The sequence below is a fragment of the Apiospora phragmitis genome (assembly GCF_038363925.1).
Source record: "Apiospora phragmitis strain CBS 135458 chromosome Unknown utg000011l:1.0-3236445.0:1.0-3240683.0, whole genome shotgun sequence".
Taxonomy (NCBI): Eukaryota; Fungi; Ascomycota; class Sordariomycetes; order Amphisphaeriales; family Apiosporaceae; genus Apiospora; species Apiospora phragmitis.
The window spans coordinates 2623009-2640346 of NW_027117411.1; the positions used below are offsets into that span (position 1 = coordinate 2623009).

The 17338-nt window shown below is 55.1% G+C and overlaps 7 protein-coding genes across 7 annotated transcripts; 3 read left to right on the forward strand and 4 right to left on the reverse strand.

Moving 5' to 3' along the window:
- Positions 1 to 29: 29 nt before the first annotated feature.
- On the forward strand, positions 30 to 1616 carry PG994_013574 (aminotransferase; the record flags this gene model as incomplete). The annotated part of the gene is made up of 1 exon (XM_066864983.1): positions 30 to 1616. The coding sequence occupies one exon, from the start codon at positions 30 to 32 to the stop codon at positions 1614 to 1616; it is 1587 nt and encodes a 528-aa protein (XP_066709944.1).
- A 354-nt stretch (positions 1617 to 1970) lies between these two features.
- Positions 1971 to 3486, reverse strand: PG994_013575 (histone acetyltransferase E; the record flags this gene model as incomplete). Its single annotated transcript, XM_066864984.1, has 3 exons — positions 1971 to 2755; positions 2779 to 3115; positions 3139 to 3486. 3 exons carry the CDS (start codon positions 3484 to 3486, stop codon positions 1971 to 1973), a joined length of 1470 nt encoding a protein of 489 aa, XP_066709945.1.
- Positions 3487 to 3951: 465 nt separating this feature from the next.
- Positions 3952 to 4603, reverse strand: PG994_013576 (ribonuclease H2 subunit C; the record flags this gene model as incomplete). The annotated part of the gene is made up of 3 exons (XM_066864985.1): positions 3952 to 3990; positions 4063 to 4376; positions 4465 to 4603. 3 exons carry the CDS (start codon positions 4601 to 4603, stop codon positions 3952 to 3954), a joined length of 492 nt encoding a protein of 163 aa, XP_066709946.1.
- Positions 4604 to 6755: 2152 nt separating this feature from the next.
- On the forward strand, positions 6756 to 8457 carry PG994_013577 (cyclopropane-fatty-acyl-phospholipid synthase; the record flags this gene model as incomplete). Its single annotated transcript, XM_066864986.1, has 4 exons — positions 6756 to 7157; positions 7265 to 7932; positions 7989 to 8244; positions 8347 to 8457. 4 exons carry the CDS (start codon positions 6756 to 6758, stop codon positions 8455 to 8457), a joined length of 1437 nt encoding a protein of 478 aa, XP_066709947.1.
- Positions 8458 to 9436: 979 nt separating this feature from the next.
- On the forward strand, positions 9437 to 10282 carry PG994_013578 (uncharacterized protein; the record flags this gene model as incomplete). The annotated part of the gene is made up of 2 exons (XM_066864987.1): positions 9437 to 9762; positions 9988 to 10282. 2 exons carry the CDS (start codon positions 9437 to 9439, stop codon positions 10280 to 10282), a joined length of 621 nt encoding a protein of 206 aa, XP_066709948.1.
- A 2597-nt stretch (positions 10283 to 12879) lies between these two features.
- PG994_013579 (uncharacterized protein) lies at positions 12880 to 13503 on the reverse strand (the record flags this gene model as incomplete). The annotated part of the gene is made up of 2 exons (XM_066864988.1): positions 12880 to 13248; positions 13408 to 13503. 2 exons carry the CDS (start codon positions 13501 to 13503, stop codon positions 12880 to 12882), a joined length of 465 nt encoding a protein of 154 aa, XP_066709949.1.
- A 2385-nt stretch (positions 13504 to 15888) lies between these two features.
- On the reverse strand, positions 15889 to 17080 carry PG994_013580 (uncharacterized protein; the record flags this gene model as incomplete). Its single annotated transcript, XM_066864989.1, has 2 exons — positions 15889 to 16896; positions 16961 to 17080. 2 exons carry the CDS (start codon positions 17078 to 17080, stop codon positions 15889 to 15891), a joined length of 1128 nt encoding a protein of 375 aa, XP_066709950.1.
- Between the last annotated feature and the right edge of the window lie 258 nt (positions 17081 to 17338).

Below are 17338 nucleotides of genomic sequence, written 5' to 3' on the forward strand. Positions count from 1 at the left end.
CTTCCCCTCGTCCCGTGAACGCCTCCGCCATGACCTCTCACCCAGACCACCCCAAGAAACCCATCAACCTCCTGCGCGGCTGGCCCTCGGCCCGCCTGCTCCCCACCGCAGCCCTGGCGGCGGCCTCGCAGCGCCTGCTGGCCGACCCGGCCCTCGCGACGCCGGCGCTGCTCTACGGGCCCGACCCGGGCTTCGAGCCCCTCCGCGGCGCCCTGGCCGCCTGGCTCGCCGAGTTCTACTATGGTACTGAGGAGAAAGTGGATGTCGAGCGCGTCGCCGTCAGCGGCGGCGCCAGCCAGAGCGTCGCATGCATCCTGCAGTCCTTCACGGACCCGGCCTACACCCGCGCCGTCTGGATGGTCGCGCCCTGCTACTTCCTCGCGTGCCCCATCTTCGCGGACGCCGGGTTTGGGGCGCGGATGCGGGCTGTGCCGGAGGATGAGGAGGGGATCGACCTTGCGGTCTTGGAGGCTGGGTTGCGCAAGTCTGAGGAGGAGGAAAACGAGGGAGAGGGTGAAAGTGAAAAGTGCTACAAGGATCCGAGTCCGCACCGCAAGCTGTACCGCCACGTCATCTACTGCGTCCCGTCCTTCTCGAACCCGTCGGGCAAGACCATGAGCTTGCGCCGGCGCGAGGGGCTGTTGGAGCTGGCGCGGCGGTACGATGCATTGGTCATCTGCGATGATGTGTACGATATGCTGCAGTGGCAACCTACCACGACCACGACCACGACCACCTCTACTTCAACTTCAACCGAAACCACAGCAACAGCACCACCAGACCTAAACAAAGCCCTCCTCCCCCGCCTCACAGACCTAGAACGCAACCTTGGAAAATCACCGCATGACCCCCCAGGAAAACACTTCGGCCACGCCGTCTCCAACGGCTCCTTCAGCAAGCTGGCCGGGCCCGGCCTGCGCACGGGCTGGACCGAGTCGACCCCGGACTTCGCGCACGGCCTGTCACAAACCGGCTCCACGCGCTCCGGCGGCGCGCCCTCGCAGTTCGCGGCGGCCGTCGTGTACGAGCTGCTGGTCTCGGGCGCGCTCGCGGCCCACCTGCGCGACGCGCTGCGGCCGGCGTACCGGCGGCGGCACAGGTTGGTGTTCGAGGCGGCGCGGAGGCGGTTGGCGCCGCTGTATAATCGGCTGCAACAACAACAACGACCGGGAGAGGAGGAGGGGGGAGGAGGGGGAAAAGGCAGAGAGGCGATGATGCTGTCATCTGGCGGCGATGATGATATGGCGGCGATGACGACGGGCATGGCACGCAGCCTCGCGGGCCGCGACGACGTCTTCGGCGGCTACTTCGTCTGGTTCCGGCTGCCCGGGGGCCTGATAGCCGACGAGGTGGCGAAGCGGTGCCAGGCCGAGGAGAACCTGGCCATCGGCACCGGTCCGCTGTTCGCGGTGCAAGGGGATAGCGACGGGCCGCAGTTTGAGCACGAGGTCCGCCTGTGTTTTGCCTGGGAGGACGAGGCGGACCTCGAGGACGGGGTCACGAGGTTGGGCAGCGTTGTCGGGAGAATGCTGCGCGGGGAGCCGATGGCGGAGGTCGCAGCAGCAGGAGGTGGTGGTGGTGGTGGTGGTGGAAAAAGGGTTGACGAGCTGAAGTAAAGTGACTGACTACTGTGAAAATGAAGAGTACATTTAGGTACATACGAGTATATATGTAGAAGGATTCCATGCTGAGTACAAATTAAGCAAGCATGCATACTACGTGTATGTAGCAGTTATATAGGGGAGTTTGATAATGACAAATTATGCCGCATCTCGAGCATACTTCATTCAATCTACCTAGGGTATCATTTTCGTCCATAATAAGCAAGCAAACGAACGCCCTGTGTATATACTTTTTCTTTTACCCAAGCTAAAACAAACAACCCCCAACTCCTTGCTATTCCTCCATTCATTGCAGTTTTCTCTCTAATTTGACATACCTACATACATACATGCGCAAAGGACAATCATCTACCAGCCCCACGTCCGCGAGGACGCCGTGAAGACGGGCGGCTTCCACTGGATGCGGTGCGGGTCGATGGAGCGGTTCTGCTTGGCCTTGGCCTTGGCGCGCTGCTGCATCATCTTCTCCGACACGACGAGCTTGTGCTCGCCCTTGTGGTAGACCTGCATCTTGAGCGCCTGCAGCGTGTGCTCGACGTCCTGCGTCGTCATGGCCAGCTCCGACGAGATGGACTCGATGCTGCACTTCTCGTCGCCGTCGTTGACTTTGAGCAGCAAATCCAGGATCTGCTCCGACCAGTACTGCCGGTAGCTCAGCAGCCCCAAGTCCGAGAGCGGCTTCTCGGGCGAGCCCAGCTTGCCCTCGACCTTGGACAGTTCGTAGGAGAAGGCGATCAACAGCCGACCGAAGCCTTTGCGCTGGTACTGCGGCATCGTCAGGATGCAGGCCACATTGTACCCCTCGGCGCACTCCTTCTCCTTGGAGAAGTAGCCGACGAAGTGGTGGCCCTTCTCGTCCTTCTGCGTCATGACGTAGAACAGGAAGGGGTCGACGTCGTAGTAGAGCGTCTTGTGGTCCAGGAACATCTTGGACAGCAGGCACAGGTTGCGGCACCAGGTGCGCTGGCGGCGGCCGTCGATCTCGAAGAACGACACGTAATCGTCGCGGTAGATCTCGTTGCCGGGCGGGTGCTGCAGCGTGCACTTGTGCCGGTGCCGCGTGAAGGACTTCTGGTCGCCGTAGTAGCTCAGGCAGAACTCGCAGATGAAGATGACGTCTTCCTGCGTGAAGGCTTCGGGGTAGGGCGAGAAGTACCAGGGAAGAGGTCCCATTTGCCGAACTGCACCTTGGAGATGTTTCTGATGCGTGCCAGCTCGGTCGGGTTCTGGGTCATGGAACCACCGGTCCGCAGCTTCTCGATCTCGGCCTCCCTACTAAACTCCTCTTTCTTGACTTCGGGGGCATTGTTGTTGTTGTTGTCGTCGTCGTCGACGTCCATCTCATCGCCGCCACCGCCATTGGCCGCCGGGGTGTCGCCCTCTTTGGAATCGAGGTCGCGCGGCGTCGAGGGCGCCTTGGACTGGCTCTGCGAATCGACAAACTCGGACCACGGGTGCGGCGTGACGGCCTCGGAGGTGACGGACTGCTCGCGCTTCCCGGGCGCTTCTGGGCGACGTTCTTCTTGCCGACGTTCTTTCGAGGGGCGGCGACGGCGCCCTTCTTGGTCTTGCCGGCCTTGGGCTTGTCCTTGTCCGGGTTGGGCCACTCGACGTCCTGGTCGAAATCGATGCGCTTGACGGGGACCCACTCGTCGAGGCGCTTGTTGAAGTTGTCGAAGTTGCAGTAGAATTGGCGGGCGCTCTTGGTGTCCTTGATGCTCAGGATCTCGGCGCGGCGGGCCTGACCGTCCTTCTCGACCATGGCGATGCAGCCCACGCGGATCGAGTCGGGCGTGGCCTTGCTCTTCTGTCGCGACCCCTCGGGCCCGACAGCGGCCTCGCCATTCAGAGCGCCGGGCGTCATGATGGATGATGGGCTTTGTTCCAGTGATGGGTTTGATGGCCAAATTGATGCGGATTTTGATGGGAAAAAGATGGATGGCAGTCGCGGAATGAATGCGCGATTCGGAAACTTATCGAAAATCAATTGATTGGTATGGCGGGGCAAGGCTGGTTTGTTACTGGAAGCTACCAGTAACCTCGCTAAAACTCAGCTGAGAGCTGCCAGCTTTTTAGCCTTACAGCTCTGCTGAACCATCAATTTGTACCACCTAAGGGCCAGGATACAAAGTCGCCCAGATAACTGTAACAGAAGAATTCTGAAGGGATATCATTATTCTGCAACAGGGAAGGCGCTATCATTATGTCTAGATTAGGAAACCCTCATGTACCAAATTCCATGAATTCATCTTTGCTATAGCCAGCTCGCCGTACGCCGTGACCATGCCTCTATACCCAATCCAATGTAATAAAATACTTATACGCTACCTTATTTTGCGCTGCTGTCCAAAGCAGGATAAGAGTGTATCTGGAGTAATTCGCAGTCAGCTAGAAAGTCTGCTTATACCTCACCGCCGGACGGACAACTTTCTCAACTCACCTGTTCGGAGAAGGAAACCCATTCCTCAATGCCCCTCACGTAGGGGTCGGCGCCGGCGTCGGCCAGCGCCTCGTGGCCCCAGACCACGAAGTCGTCGAACCGGGCCCGGCTCTGCAGCGGCGCGATCTCCAGGGCGTCGGGCAGCTCCTGCACCTCGGCGTCGCGGTCCATCAGCTCCTCGCGCGGGATCTCGCGCTTCGTGTCCCCCTTTTCGGCGACGGCGCCGTAGTAGCCCGCGGGCAGCGGCACCGTCTTGCCGTGCAGCTTGCGCCCTCGCAGGTACGCCGTTTTGGTTGAGTCGTCTGGGGACAGAACTAGAATTAGACTACCATATAGAGCCGCGGAGAATAAGAAGAAGAGGGAAATAAGCCCCGGTTTGTATAGTCGATAATATTTACACACCATCGGCTGTGGTTGGGCTCCAGAAAGAATCTAGCGGGGCGACGTTTCCGTCGTGGTGTATGCGACACGGCAGGAGGTTGAGCTGGGCTTTCTTGGGGTCGGCTTGGTGGCCCGCGACGGTGAGCATGGGTTGCGACATGTTGGATTCCGGAGAATTCTGTTTGTGACTTTGTACTTGTGCCGGGTATCTGATTTTTCAATTGATGTGGATGTAACAGGCGAAGTAGCTATTGTGTATAATAAGTATCGCAACTGAATCTACCAAAGTCGGTCGGCTTCGCTTCTGGGAGACGCGTTCGCTCTAGGAAAGTCGCGTTCGACTGGACCCTTGCATGGCAACCCGCGTTAATTGATTGACTGAATTGGGGGGGGGGGAAGAGGGGAGGGTGGTCTCCACACCACCTTCAGCGGCCAAGCTCTGGGATCTCGCAGGGCAATCTACAATCTTGCCTTGGCCACGTTTGCAGCAAACATGAGTCTCTAGTTATTCCCGAGTACGGCATAGTACGACATAAGTCAACGATTGACACCTGGTTGGCCTCTCGTGATACACCGCGCAAAATGCCATCACCTCGTTGGTGAACTATATACAGACGACAAGCCCCGTCCAACTCATGCCTGTCCTCCTTCGGGTGGGAAGATTGTCTGTATTTTATCATTGAGAAGAATATAATATACTCCGTACGGCCAGGTTCGTTATACAAGATTGTTATTGACCTCTCGTACTGCGCTGGAGAAGGGCTGAAGAGTTCTCATTGGAAACATTGGATCCCAAATAGTTCAATCGCGATCGCTGCTATCATCTATGAGGAGGTGTAGGAGGGCATACATACGATCCATATGAAGAACTACATCCTCGGGATCGTGATACGCAGGGTCGGGAGTCTCGGGAGTTCTACGGCGACGGTGCTCAGATCCACGTTTCTTGTTGCGGCCGCTGTCACATCGGAACCCCTCGTTTTCCCTCTAGACTTGAAACTAAAAGCTCCTGCGACTTTTGCTGCAACTCCTGCCTCTGCTGCGGGCTACCAGTTGCAACGCTAGCATCTCTCTCTCTCTCTCTCTCTCTCTCTCTCTCGGAGACGGTCGGACCCCTTTGCCGATCCATTTCCAGGCGAAACAGGTAACCTTGTCACCCTGCCTGCCCCCCCCTCTGCCCCTCGTCATCATCAAGGCTGCCGATTGTTTCCACATCCTCTTCAACTGGCTAGCTGCGTTCATATTTGTTTCTTCGTGTGAAGATCGTCGGCTGCTTACCGTACATGTAGCTGCATATGTAAGGGCTTCAAAGCGCACCCAATGTCCCATCACTGCAGCTGTCGGATATTTGTGCCGGGTGCGGCCGTGTAGTATATACCTTCATGCCATGATATGTATCTCCCACTTCCTTCGCATTTCTATATACTATATATACTGTATCCGTATGACCAGTCATCTCGGTACTCACTTTCATCATCGTCGCGCTGCAGCTGAAATATGATACAATCGCGCTGGTGCACGCCTCAGAGTTAACTTCGGTCGCCAGTTCAACCTTTACTAGCATCGGCTTGTTCCCAAGCCGTTGCCTCAGCATCCCTGTTCCCCGTCCGTCGTCCCTAGTTCTCCGCAGCGGAGACCGCCCGCACTGGCAGGATTGCTTCATCTTTTTGCTAGATTCGGCTGGTACTAAACACACAACACACAACCTGTCTTTGCAAGCTGGCAGGGAGGCTGCATCTGGGTAGTGGCCACAACGATACGGGCGTAGGTCACTCGGTAATGCACGGAGTAACGCCAGTGCGCCACTATGTAACTGCTAGTAGTAGGAGGACTTCGGGCAGATTCGATGGAACCCAGCCCGGCAGCAGCAGCAGCAGCTGAAGTGGACAAGGGGTGTCTGGTAGTGTTCCCTTCAAGCCCTACCACCATTTTTCCCGACATAAGACTTGCCTTGCCTGGCCAACTGTACGCAGTAGAGTTCCAAATATGATCACTAGACTTGACCTTCTGGAAGAATAATCGAACGGATTAAGCTTAAGTGTCGCCCGCCACCTGGCTTGGAAAGCTGTTTGGCATTAGCTAGCGCCCGCGATCCTTTACACCGTCCGAGTCTGTTCGCGTGGTCTTCGCATCATCCATCCGTCCAATCCGAGGGCCTGCCTTTGTTTCCTCTCCCGTTACTTACTAGCCGGCGCGTAGCGGTTCCCCTAGAGAAAAGAAACTCCCCGTTTCTCGTTGTTTAAGTTGTTTTTCCCCGGCAAACCCGGAAAGGAAAGGAAAAGAAAAGAAAAGGAATAAGTAAGGGAGAAACGATGGCGCCCTCTTTGCTCCCGGATTTCATCTCCCGACCGCTTACACGTGGGGCCGACCTCATCGGCACCAAGCTGGGCAGCTCGACCTGGGGCCCTGCTGTGGCGGTGGCCAAACCCGCCATCCTCTCGGTCCTCTCCAAGATCGAGGTGGGCACGCTGCTGCTAGTCGATCAGCCGGGCGGGTCGCGCCTGGTCTTCGGCCAGAAGCTGGGCGCGGGCCACAAGGAGATGCCGAGCCACAAGCAGGCCGCCGTGCGGAAGGCCGATACCGTCCCGCGCGTCGAGATCGTCGTCAAGGACGACGCCTTCTGGATGCGCCTGTTCCTCTTCGCCGACATGGGCTTCGCCGAGTCGTACATGCTGGGCGAGTTCGACTGCGAGGACCTCACTGCTTTCTTCCAGGTACGTCATGTCATACCCATCCATGTCTCAGTTTTACCTGGTCGCGCTCGCGTAAGCAAGCTCCTCGGGGGGTTGGTTAGTATCTAATGCGCAATATTTTTTTTCAGCTCTTCATCATCAACAGGGATCAGATGGGCAATGGCACCACATGCTTCTCTACCATCTCCGGCGCGATCACCAGCATTGCGCGCACCACCAACACGCTCTCCAACGCCCTGCTGAACATCCAGGCGCACTACGACATCAGCAACGACATGTTCGCGGCCTTCCTGTCGCCGGACATGACCTACTCGTGCCCGATCTGGAAGCCGCAGTCGGCGAGCTCCGCGTACCGGGAGGAGACGCTGGAGGAGGCGCAGATGACGAAGCTGCACCGGTTCGTCGACGGGGCCAAGATCAAGGCCTCGGACCACGTGCTGGAGATAGGCACGGGTTGGGGCTCGTTCGCGATCGAGGCCGTCAAGAAGACGGGCTGCCGGGTCACGAGCCTGACGCTGTCGAAGGAACAGAAGCTGCTCGCCGAGGAGCGCATACGCAAGGCCGGGCTCGCCGACCGCATCCAGGTGAAGCTCATGGACTACCGCAAACTCGCGGTGCCGGACCGGCCCTACGACAAGATCGTCTCGATCGAGATGCTCGAGGCCGTCGGCCAGGAGTTCCTGGGGACCTACTTCTCGCACATGGACCGGCTGCTGAAGAAGGATGGGGGTATCGCCATGTTCCAGTGCATCACGATGCCGGAGAACCGGTACGAAGCGCTCGGGAAGAAAGAAGAGTGAGTTTGGATTCGTCATCCCACCCGTGAAAAATTTGCTGACAAAGTTGGTTTAGCTTCATCGCGAAGTACATCTTCCCCGGTGGCTATCTGCCCGCCATAACGCAGCTGCTCAACCACATCAGCACCGAGTCCAAGGGCACGCTAATAGTGGAGAAGATCGAAAACATCGGCGGCCACTACGCCAAGACGCTGCGGTTGTGGAAGGAGAAGTTCATGCAGAACTTCGAGTCGACGATTGCGCCGGCGCTGCGGCGGGAACATCCGAACATGACGGATGCCGAGATCAACGTGTTCCGGAGAAAATGGGAGGTAAGTGTGGAAACGAACGACCCTCTTCTCTTAAAAGGAGTCGCTAGGCCGTAACACGCCATCAACCAAAGTGCGACTGAAGCTAATTTGGGATCCAAACAGTACTATTTCACCTATTGCGAAGCGGGTTTTGTCACTAAGACTTTGGGTGACGTGATCATCACGGTGGGACGCGAGGGCGCTCTGGAGTTGATGGAGGAGATTCCCATTTGATGAACCTGACCCGGCCGTATGGGACGAGTAATGGTAAGGGACAGATCTGGCTAGCTGTGACCCGGAGGAAACTTGTTGTTTTTGGTCTACGATTTTGTTTTGTTTTGTAATTGCATAGCGCAGCGTGCAGCCCCTCCAATTGGATGTCGATTGCCATTGTGGTTTGGAGATTATGGGCAGTATCGAATCAATTGATGGCAGGAAATGCGTAATATGTCGAGCAATGCGTTGTAGGACTGATTGGTGTCGGTGCAGATGGTGGCATGTTCAATCAGGTAGCCCCCCCCTGGCCCCCGGACCGAACTAACCCTTGACACTCAATGCACTTCTCAGTCTGTGTTCTTTGTCGCCAACCCCAGTTCTTGTATTTTCTAGTAGTACAGATAATTAATTGAAGATGGGGATTCGATATTTGAACTCACCAAAGTTGCCCTTTTATGAAATGTCTCATCATCAATCCCAATTGATCTCATCAGGCTACCTGAGCCCAGATGTGAGATCATACTGCTGTTACGGCGTCACGGGCATACGTAAGTGGCCAGGGAGGGCAGGGAGGCTCGGGGCTGGAAACCCCACCTGGTCGACCCCTCCTCAGCCTATCCGGAACAAGCCCCCTTCGCTTTATTGGAATGCTAGCCAGCGCGGGGTCGTTGCTAGCGACCAGCCGTTCAAGTTGACACGATCCCCGAGCTCCCCTTTTGACGCACCTGGATTGCACGACCTCTGGATCAAGACACCGCTCCTTCTAATGTACCCTCCATAAATACCAAAAGCCTCAAAGGACCCCCATCTTCTTTCTCGCCATACAACATCAATCGTCGTGCTGGCCACATAGAAGAAGAAAAGGTACGAAGCCCCAACCCAACAACCTGCCCCGTCCCCTCTTGCGTACATCCTACTAACATCGGATCCGATCGCTCGTCGATAATAGCTCAACCAAACAAACCCTCCAAGCTCCATCCCAACCAAACCAAACACCATGTCGGTCCCTACCTTCCCCACCGGAGGCACCCTCCTCGACACCTTCAAGAAGTCCTTCGTGGACGTGCCCGTCGACGCCGACAAGGACAACGCCATCGCCACCACCGACTTCCTCGACGCCGCCGAGTCGCTGACTACCATCTTCGACGCCCTCGGCTCCGTCGCCTTCAGCCCCGTCAAGAACGACATGATGGGCAACGTCAAGAAGATCCGCGAGCGCCAGCTCGCCGCCCCCGCCGAGAGCGCCACCCTCCAGGAGCTCGTCATCAACGAGCTCAAGACCAAGAAGCACAACGCCGCCGAGGGTCTCGTCTGGCTGGTCCGGTATGTCTGATCTTCTGACCTCATACGGCATATACACATACACACACATGTCGTGTTGCATACACCTGCAGCAATTGTTACCTTGGAGGCTTTCTTCCGTCCACATTGGACGGAAGCCAACATCCATCACTTCCCCGTCCCGGCATTGGCTTTCTTCTCCCCACTTCCCTGCCATAACCACTTGATCACAAGATGGGTCGCTAACCTGCCTTGTGATACTTCCAGCGGTCTGGACTTCACGTGTATTGCACTGAGCCAGAACCTGGCCAAGGACGGCGAGGAGCTGTCCGAGTCGTTCCGCAACGCCTACGGCAACACCCTGAAGCCCCACCACAGCTTCATCGTCAAGCCCGTCTTCAGCGCCGCCATGAGTGCCTGCCCCTACCGCAAGGACTTCTACACCAAGCTGGGCGCCGACCAGGACAAGGTCGTCGCCGAGCTCCGCCCCTACCTCAAGGCCCTCGACAATATCGTCGCCATTCTCAAGGGCTTCCAGGACCGCAAGGAGGCTAAGTGGTAAACTAGTGCTATCACACCACCAACAACAAGAGCAAGAAAAAGGAAGAGAGCATGGGTTCGTGGTCATGTCAATGACTGCTACTATCTACTTATTATGCCTTAAACGAGCCACCTGGAAGCATATTAGCGCTTGGGAGTCCCATGTATCACGATGGAACGGTTATCATGTCATGAGAAAAAACTGGATTAAGCTGCTGAATTCACGAAAGAATACACTCCGCTAGAAACCTTGGCTATAGCAATGGCCATGGTTCGCAGAACCAAGACTGGCCTTAAGTTCATGACGAGTGACTTGGTCGACCCCTATGAATTGCGATGTTTCTGCTGATGCTGTGAACAACCTAGAAGAGGCACTCACATAAGCTTTACCCTATTTCATGCTCTATGGGGCGGGCTTCTTTCGCTGCGAAGATACAGGTGGAGGTGCTGCCCGACTCCCTCGTACGTACTTCGGGTACCCCTATTGGGTAACTGCATTTACACCAGTGGGAGCGGAAACTCAGGAGGAATGCGTCGCTTCGTCTAAGTATATTGGCCGTATCCATTCCTCTCCAACATCTGGGCAACCTGCGACTGATGCGTTGCAAGGACAGCGCATCATGGCACTGAGGTCCAGCCCACAAAGGAAACGCACAATGGTTACTGTATTTATTCCCTGCTTACTCTGTGAAGACCAGAGCCTCCCGGATAGATGGTTCTGCTCTTCTCCATGCTCGCTAAGTACGGGTTGTTTCGCGATTCGCTGGTGCCCAGAATCGCAGAATGTAGTAGGGACTGAGAACATCGAAGTCTATCATCGCTAATGCATAAATAGCATGACGGTTTATGGGGGACTTGGGAGCCAAGTAAACTGGCAGGAAGTAATTGGGTCAGTTCGGGTCAACGTCGTGTATGTACGCTCCCAGAGGCAGTAGGATTGTCTGGGTTGTGAATGCCGCCGCGCCCCTCCCGTCCACCCCCCATCCCTGAATTTTGGTGTGGTCGCGAGTACGTGATGAGCTGTATCTACCAATGTAGGTCGGGGTATGTTGGTGCTGGCTGATAGAAGCTGAACAGCCTTCGAGGAGGGGGTTATGGGTATGATGTGTCCACGATATGTTACGAGCATGGATCCTGGCTGTTCCGTGGTAGTGTTGTTGGTGGTGTAGCTTAGTCGACTCTCGTACCAAGGATGCAGCTGAGTGTGTTGAGCCACCCCCATCCTCTCGCGAACTCCAATCCCGGTTGAACTTTGCCATACGTAATGCCAGGCTCATTTTGTTCATCTCTTTCTACTGTTCATGTTCGAAGTCAAGCACGGGTAGCTGGGCCTTCACAAGAGACAGGAGGTTGGATGACGGTCCAATTTTGACACTGAGATGTATTAAGCTGTACCTGCAGCAGGTGATCGAATGTATGACTAAATCGTATAAGGAAAATAAAAGCCCCGCTATGGTGTAGGTAGTGACTGTCCTGCTATACCCTCTTCTAACTACCCGAAACGCATGACCGCAGGACTGCGATCCGTATCGCGCGAGATGCCAACCTTAGCCAAAACTAGTCCTAAGAAATGACGACTGAAAATGAATGTATGAACCGCTCATGGCGAAAGTGGCCAGAATATCAATGGAAAAGGAGATGAAGCTCCAGAAAAGAGTAGTAGATCCCGGGTTTAAAAGATCGCTGATAGGAAGAGAATGAAATGAAATGAAAGAAGGGGGGATAGTTGTAGAAGGTCAGGTTGGGAAGAGACCTGATAGCTGCCGAATTGACTTGCGATGAAGATGATGGCATCGTTTCCAAGGAATCAGAGAAACAAGCTCTCTCAGTAACTCATGTTTCTCTCTGTCTGCCAGCGCTGCTCCATGCGAACCCTGGGTTTCTTGCACATGTTCCAAGCACATTTCTGCTAACCATCCTCTTGGCCACTCCCCGTTTGGTCTTCCCTTCCTTTTCCCTTTGCTTTCCAATAATACGATCGAGCTTGCGCCCTTCTTTTCTCCAGATATGCCTCACGTTCTTCAGGAGTCATATCCTCTCTTTTTTTCGTCGATTCTCAGTTGACTTTCTTGCTGTCCTGGCCTGTATAGTCTCCGGGTCCCCCTTTAGGGCCCGGTCCCTCCGCTAGGGTCTCCTTCAATTTTAGATATCTTCGGAGCCGTCTTTCCTTTTTTCGATGCGCCTTATCACTCTGACTTTCCTTCTCATCCGTCCGTCTTCGGGCTTTCCGTTGGGCCTTCCGTCGGACATTCCGTTCTAGATGTCTTCGTCTCAAGTTCATCGCGTGGGCTCTGTCATACACTTTGAAATTGCATTCAGGGTATTTATGATCCTTGCATCTAATGCACTTGCTAGAAGTGTGTAAGGACTTGCATTCGGTTTTGTTGTGGTATGCGCAATTGTCGTATAGTTCACGCACAGGCCTGAGCCTATGCTTCCCCATCTCGCGTGGATAGTGTATCAAGTATTTCGCAGCGTCTGGGTCTTCTTTCATATCACGTTCCTCGGCAGCTGCCAGGGCTCCTTCCTCATCGCCTCCCTCAGCAGCTGCCGGGCCTTGTCCGTCGTCCGGATTTTCTTCGTGACCAGACTTGCCGTCATTCGTGACCAGACTCGCCGTCATTCGTGACCAGACTCGCCGTCATCCGAGGACTCCCCCTCTTCATCCTCCAAATATTCTGCCTCTTTATCTCCACGTGGTGAGCGTATCTCATCTTCGTAATTGTATCCACCTGACTCTTGCGGCGCTCCTGCATAGCCAAATTCACTGGGACCAGCCTGTACATCGTCAGGAACTTGGTATTGCTGCTGCTGCCCGTAACGCTGCGGAAGGTCATGCGTTGGTGCTGGGGCATCTGGGTTGGCAGGCAGCTCCAACTGAGAGCCGGCGCCTTGGTTCAACGCTTCTAGCATGCAGTCATATGTCACTGCTGCCTCCAACAACTCCTTAGCTTTGTCACTCCAGCGACTAGGGGCATTCAGCTTAAACTATATGGCCTGTGGTGTCCCAACGCTCCTTTCCGGGGTGGGTAACTGAGTAAACACATCGCAAAGGTCGACTTGAGTGAGGTAGTCCTTATCGCAGACGCTCTTCCAACATGGTCGATGCTTAGTCCAACACATATCGCATATCCCCCAAGCGCTCACCGGAGTGCCGTCAGGCAATTTCTTTTCCCAAGTGCACTTGTATCTCAGCAGCATACACTGGGCACAATCTTTCTTAGGCTCCGCTGAAGGGTCCATATCGTAGAGTTTGGGAATTCGACCACGATGGTTACAACTTGGATGTTTTCTCTGTAATTGTATTACTCTTGACTCTTGTCTTGTCTGTTCCAATTAGTGAAGTCTGAGGTTTACAGGAAGCAAAGCACGACTTATATGCCCATTCGGCTCGAGCCCAATACCACCTGTTAGCAATGGTCAGTCCAGCTCAGCCCAGCAAGCAATCTTCCCTGGGCCACGTTGGGTATTTTGAACGGCATCCCATGATCAGTGTTTTCACTTCAGAAACACGAGGTACAGGGACGGGCAATGCGGAGAGAGGGCTGCTTGCTCGTTGGGCCTGTGTGCTAGCTCAGAGCAGCCGTTTTGACCCCTTATTATAGACCGCATCGAAATGGCGTCTTTTCTTCATGGCATTCCGCATGCGATGTTGTTGTTTTATATGTGACATACAGCATTATCGCCAATGTGAGGCAGAGAGTGCCTTATGTGGCGGCCAACTTAAGGCATGATTCTGGTCAACCAGGGAGTATGGCATAATCGAACGTTCAATCTGGCCGATGCTCTGTCGCCGTTTCGAGAATGCCATCGAGTATTTGCCTCTACTGCCTTCACAGTTTTCATGGGTGCCAAATCGGCCAGAAGCCAGAGCTGCTCGCAGACATGATTGCCAGTATGCTCGATTGATTGCTAGTCTCGCATGCGATCCAACAAGCTAACGTCATAAGATGGCTCATTTCAACCTGTGCGCCATTTGGGATTAATCCGGCTGATGAGTCCATGGTGGAATGACATATCTCATGTGGGCTGGTTGGTTTTCACTCTCGGATATCCAGCCGGTTTCTTTGTTCGTGGGCAAAATCATCGATGGCCCTAGGACCATATGGGCAACAGCATTCCCAGGCATGTGAGAAGTTCGGACCAATAGAACCAACTCTACTGGGACTCTTTCAAGATGACCAACCTCTTTGAGGGCAAAAGCCATGATGTGTTGCTCCAACTACCGGATCCCATGGCCGTCGCGACGTTTCAGGTCTTTGAATGCGGAATCAACTATTGAAAAGATGTTTTGGAAGGTACCAAACATTCAGTTCGTTGAGGAACCAACTCAACTTTAGCAGAAGCGCATCTACTTCGGCCGACAACGGGCAATCGAACACCAACATACACCGAGAATGCCTCAGAGAGAGAGGCAATTCGAAAGCAGCGACAGCGATTCTTCGGCAAGGATAGCTAAGCAAACATCCTTCCAGGAGTAATCGCTTAGGAATAACGAAGTAAAGCGGCTGGTTTGTTTCCATGGACTGTACCGGGGAACTTTGCGTACCCGGCTGTATCTCGTGAAAGGTACGAAACATATGCAGGATGTATGTTGAAATCTAGTAAAATGTCTTGAGCAGCCAGGTCGTTTATAGAAACCGGCATCTAGTGTACTATAATACATCCCTTACATCGATCATGGGTACCCGTGTCCCTTACGTCGTAGGCCTATAGCCATATCTCGGAGCTGCTCCGTGGACTCTCGTCGTTCGCCGCCTCCTTTTTCAACTAATGCCTGCCTAATATTGCTACATTGTGCGTCCAGAAAGAGAGCTACAGGACGAGATTTCCATTTCATACAGCTCTAGTCTTATCGAATGAAGGTTTACATACATGCGCATACACTTATGTGATGTCTACGAAGGGATGTACGTGGCTTCGCACTCGACGTTCATAGGAGGAATCGAGAGATGTTTGTCAAACTTGCGGCCACTAAATCTAGCGCTGGGGCTAGTGCCGACAGACGGAAACACCACTAACGCCCCCCTGCTGTAGCCAATACCCGTCAGCTCCAGAAAGGTAAGGACTTAACTTCAACGACATGGGATAATTTAGGACATGATCCTTTCCAGATTTATTATTGAGAGCCATCGATTGGTTCTACGCATGCGGGAATGATTCTGTTACTAAGAAGTACTTAAAGAATGTAGTTGAGTCGATTGCTGACTCTGTTCGGCGGGTAGGTGCTACAGCATGTAAACACCCCGCATTAGGGCGCGATTGCGACATTCTTTCCTTTCAAACACTCTCACCCAGTGAGAAGGACAAGTTTATCCGCCGATTCTACTTGGTCAGTGGTCTGGCTTAAAGCCCTTCGTTACTTACCCAACGCTACCACAATCATCATCCCCATCTTCTTCTCTGATTCTCCTTCTTCTTCTTCCCCTTCTTCTTCTTCTTCTTCTCTTTCTCCTCCTCTCTGTTGAGCTGCTCTAGAGCATCAGTGTACGTGTTGACCGTGCACGAGCTGCCCGGGGTACGCTGACAGGCTGTGCACCAGTCATACGGATACCCTTTGCGCGCGAACCTGCACCCTGCCAGACCATCGAAGTGGCAAGGGTCGCACACTCTAGTCAACCGGCGGCCTTAGTGCGGCTGCAGGTGCTGGTCGATGTATTGCTGCACCTGTTCCGCGGTCGGGCCGGGTCGTGGCTCCCTGGGGGTGATGGTGGCCGTGGAAATGGCTTGGCTTGGACCCGGGGGGTCCAACAGCAGATCCGCCGCCCCCTTCCATGAAGGTAGGGGCAGCCCTGGTCTGCAAGTAGCCCCCGGACGACTCGTCATAGGTCCATTCTCCGTCCACATGAAGATTGGGGGATCGACTCGCGGTGATGTCCCGCTCGAGTTGGTGGCAGAGCGTAGGCGACCTCCTGATGCGTTGCTGCGTGCGCGCTGCTCGAACTTGGTGAGTGGCCGGCTGCGGTATACCTCATCTGGTAGAGAGCTGGCAGTGCTGTAGGAAGACCGCGTATAGCTTGTTCCATCGTGGTCCAAAGTTTCCACGTCCTCGGCAGGTGCCGTTGGCCAGTACGAAGCATCTGCTACGCTGCCCGTGTTGACTGGCAGCTGATAGCCTAGGTCAGAAGCAGCCGGCTGGGAGTCATACGAGGAGAAAACACCCGCTCCTGTCCCGAGAGTCTCGTCGGTGTGAGCGAACGGGGCGCCCGGTTGGTAGACGGAGGACTGCACGATTGGTCGACGGCGCTGCTCTTCTCTCCACCGCTCGCGCTGCCCCTCCTTCTCCGTGTCCGCATCCCGGTGACGCTTCTCTTTCGCCCACTTCACATGCGCTTCGCTCAGCATCGCCAGCCGCTTCCGCCTCTCCGCCAGCCTCTCCTCCTCGGTCAGCGCCTCCTCCCTCTTCTTGAGCGCCGCCTTGGCGGCCTTGTACGTGCTCCACTCGCACTTCTGGCCCCATCTCTTGTCTCGGCACTGGTCGCACTTCTTGCTGTATGCTACGACGCATGTGTCCGCCGAAGCACCCGTCGCGGAGCAAGAGTCGCAGAGTCGGTGCAGCCGCCACCCGCGCCCCTTGTCGTAGAAGTAGTTCTGCAGGTAGCTCTGGACCTCCGGGCTCTCGTCTGGCCCGCCCCCCTGTTTTGGGGGGTCACGGGGGCTTCGTCTGGCTCCTGCTGCTCTGCTTGTGCACCCGAAGGACCGGCGATCGCGTCTTGGTCATCGCCCCAGAGCGAGAGATCGGCGTCGCCCATGGGGGCTGTGGGCGCCGGAGGCGCTTGCCAAGACCCAGCACGACCGTGGAAACTTGTGCCGGGATCATCGTTGTGTGGAGGGTGACTACCTGAATTGGCTTCTGGCTGCCCAGGATACAAATCATTCCCGCTTCCAAATGTCGATGCGCCGCCATGAGCCTGGGTAGTATAAGTAGGGGCTGTCGTGTAAGTAGGGGCTGTTGTGTCAACACTACTATAGGTACTACTATAAGCAGCCTCGCCGGTTGGAGCATATGGCGTATTTGGCGGGCGGTTTTGGTATGCTTCGAGTACTTGGTGATCCGCCTCGGCTCTTCTCAGGAGTT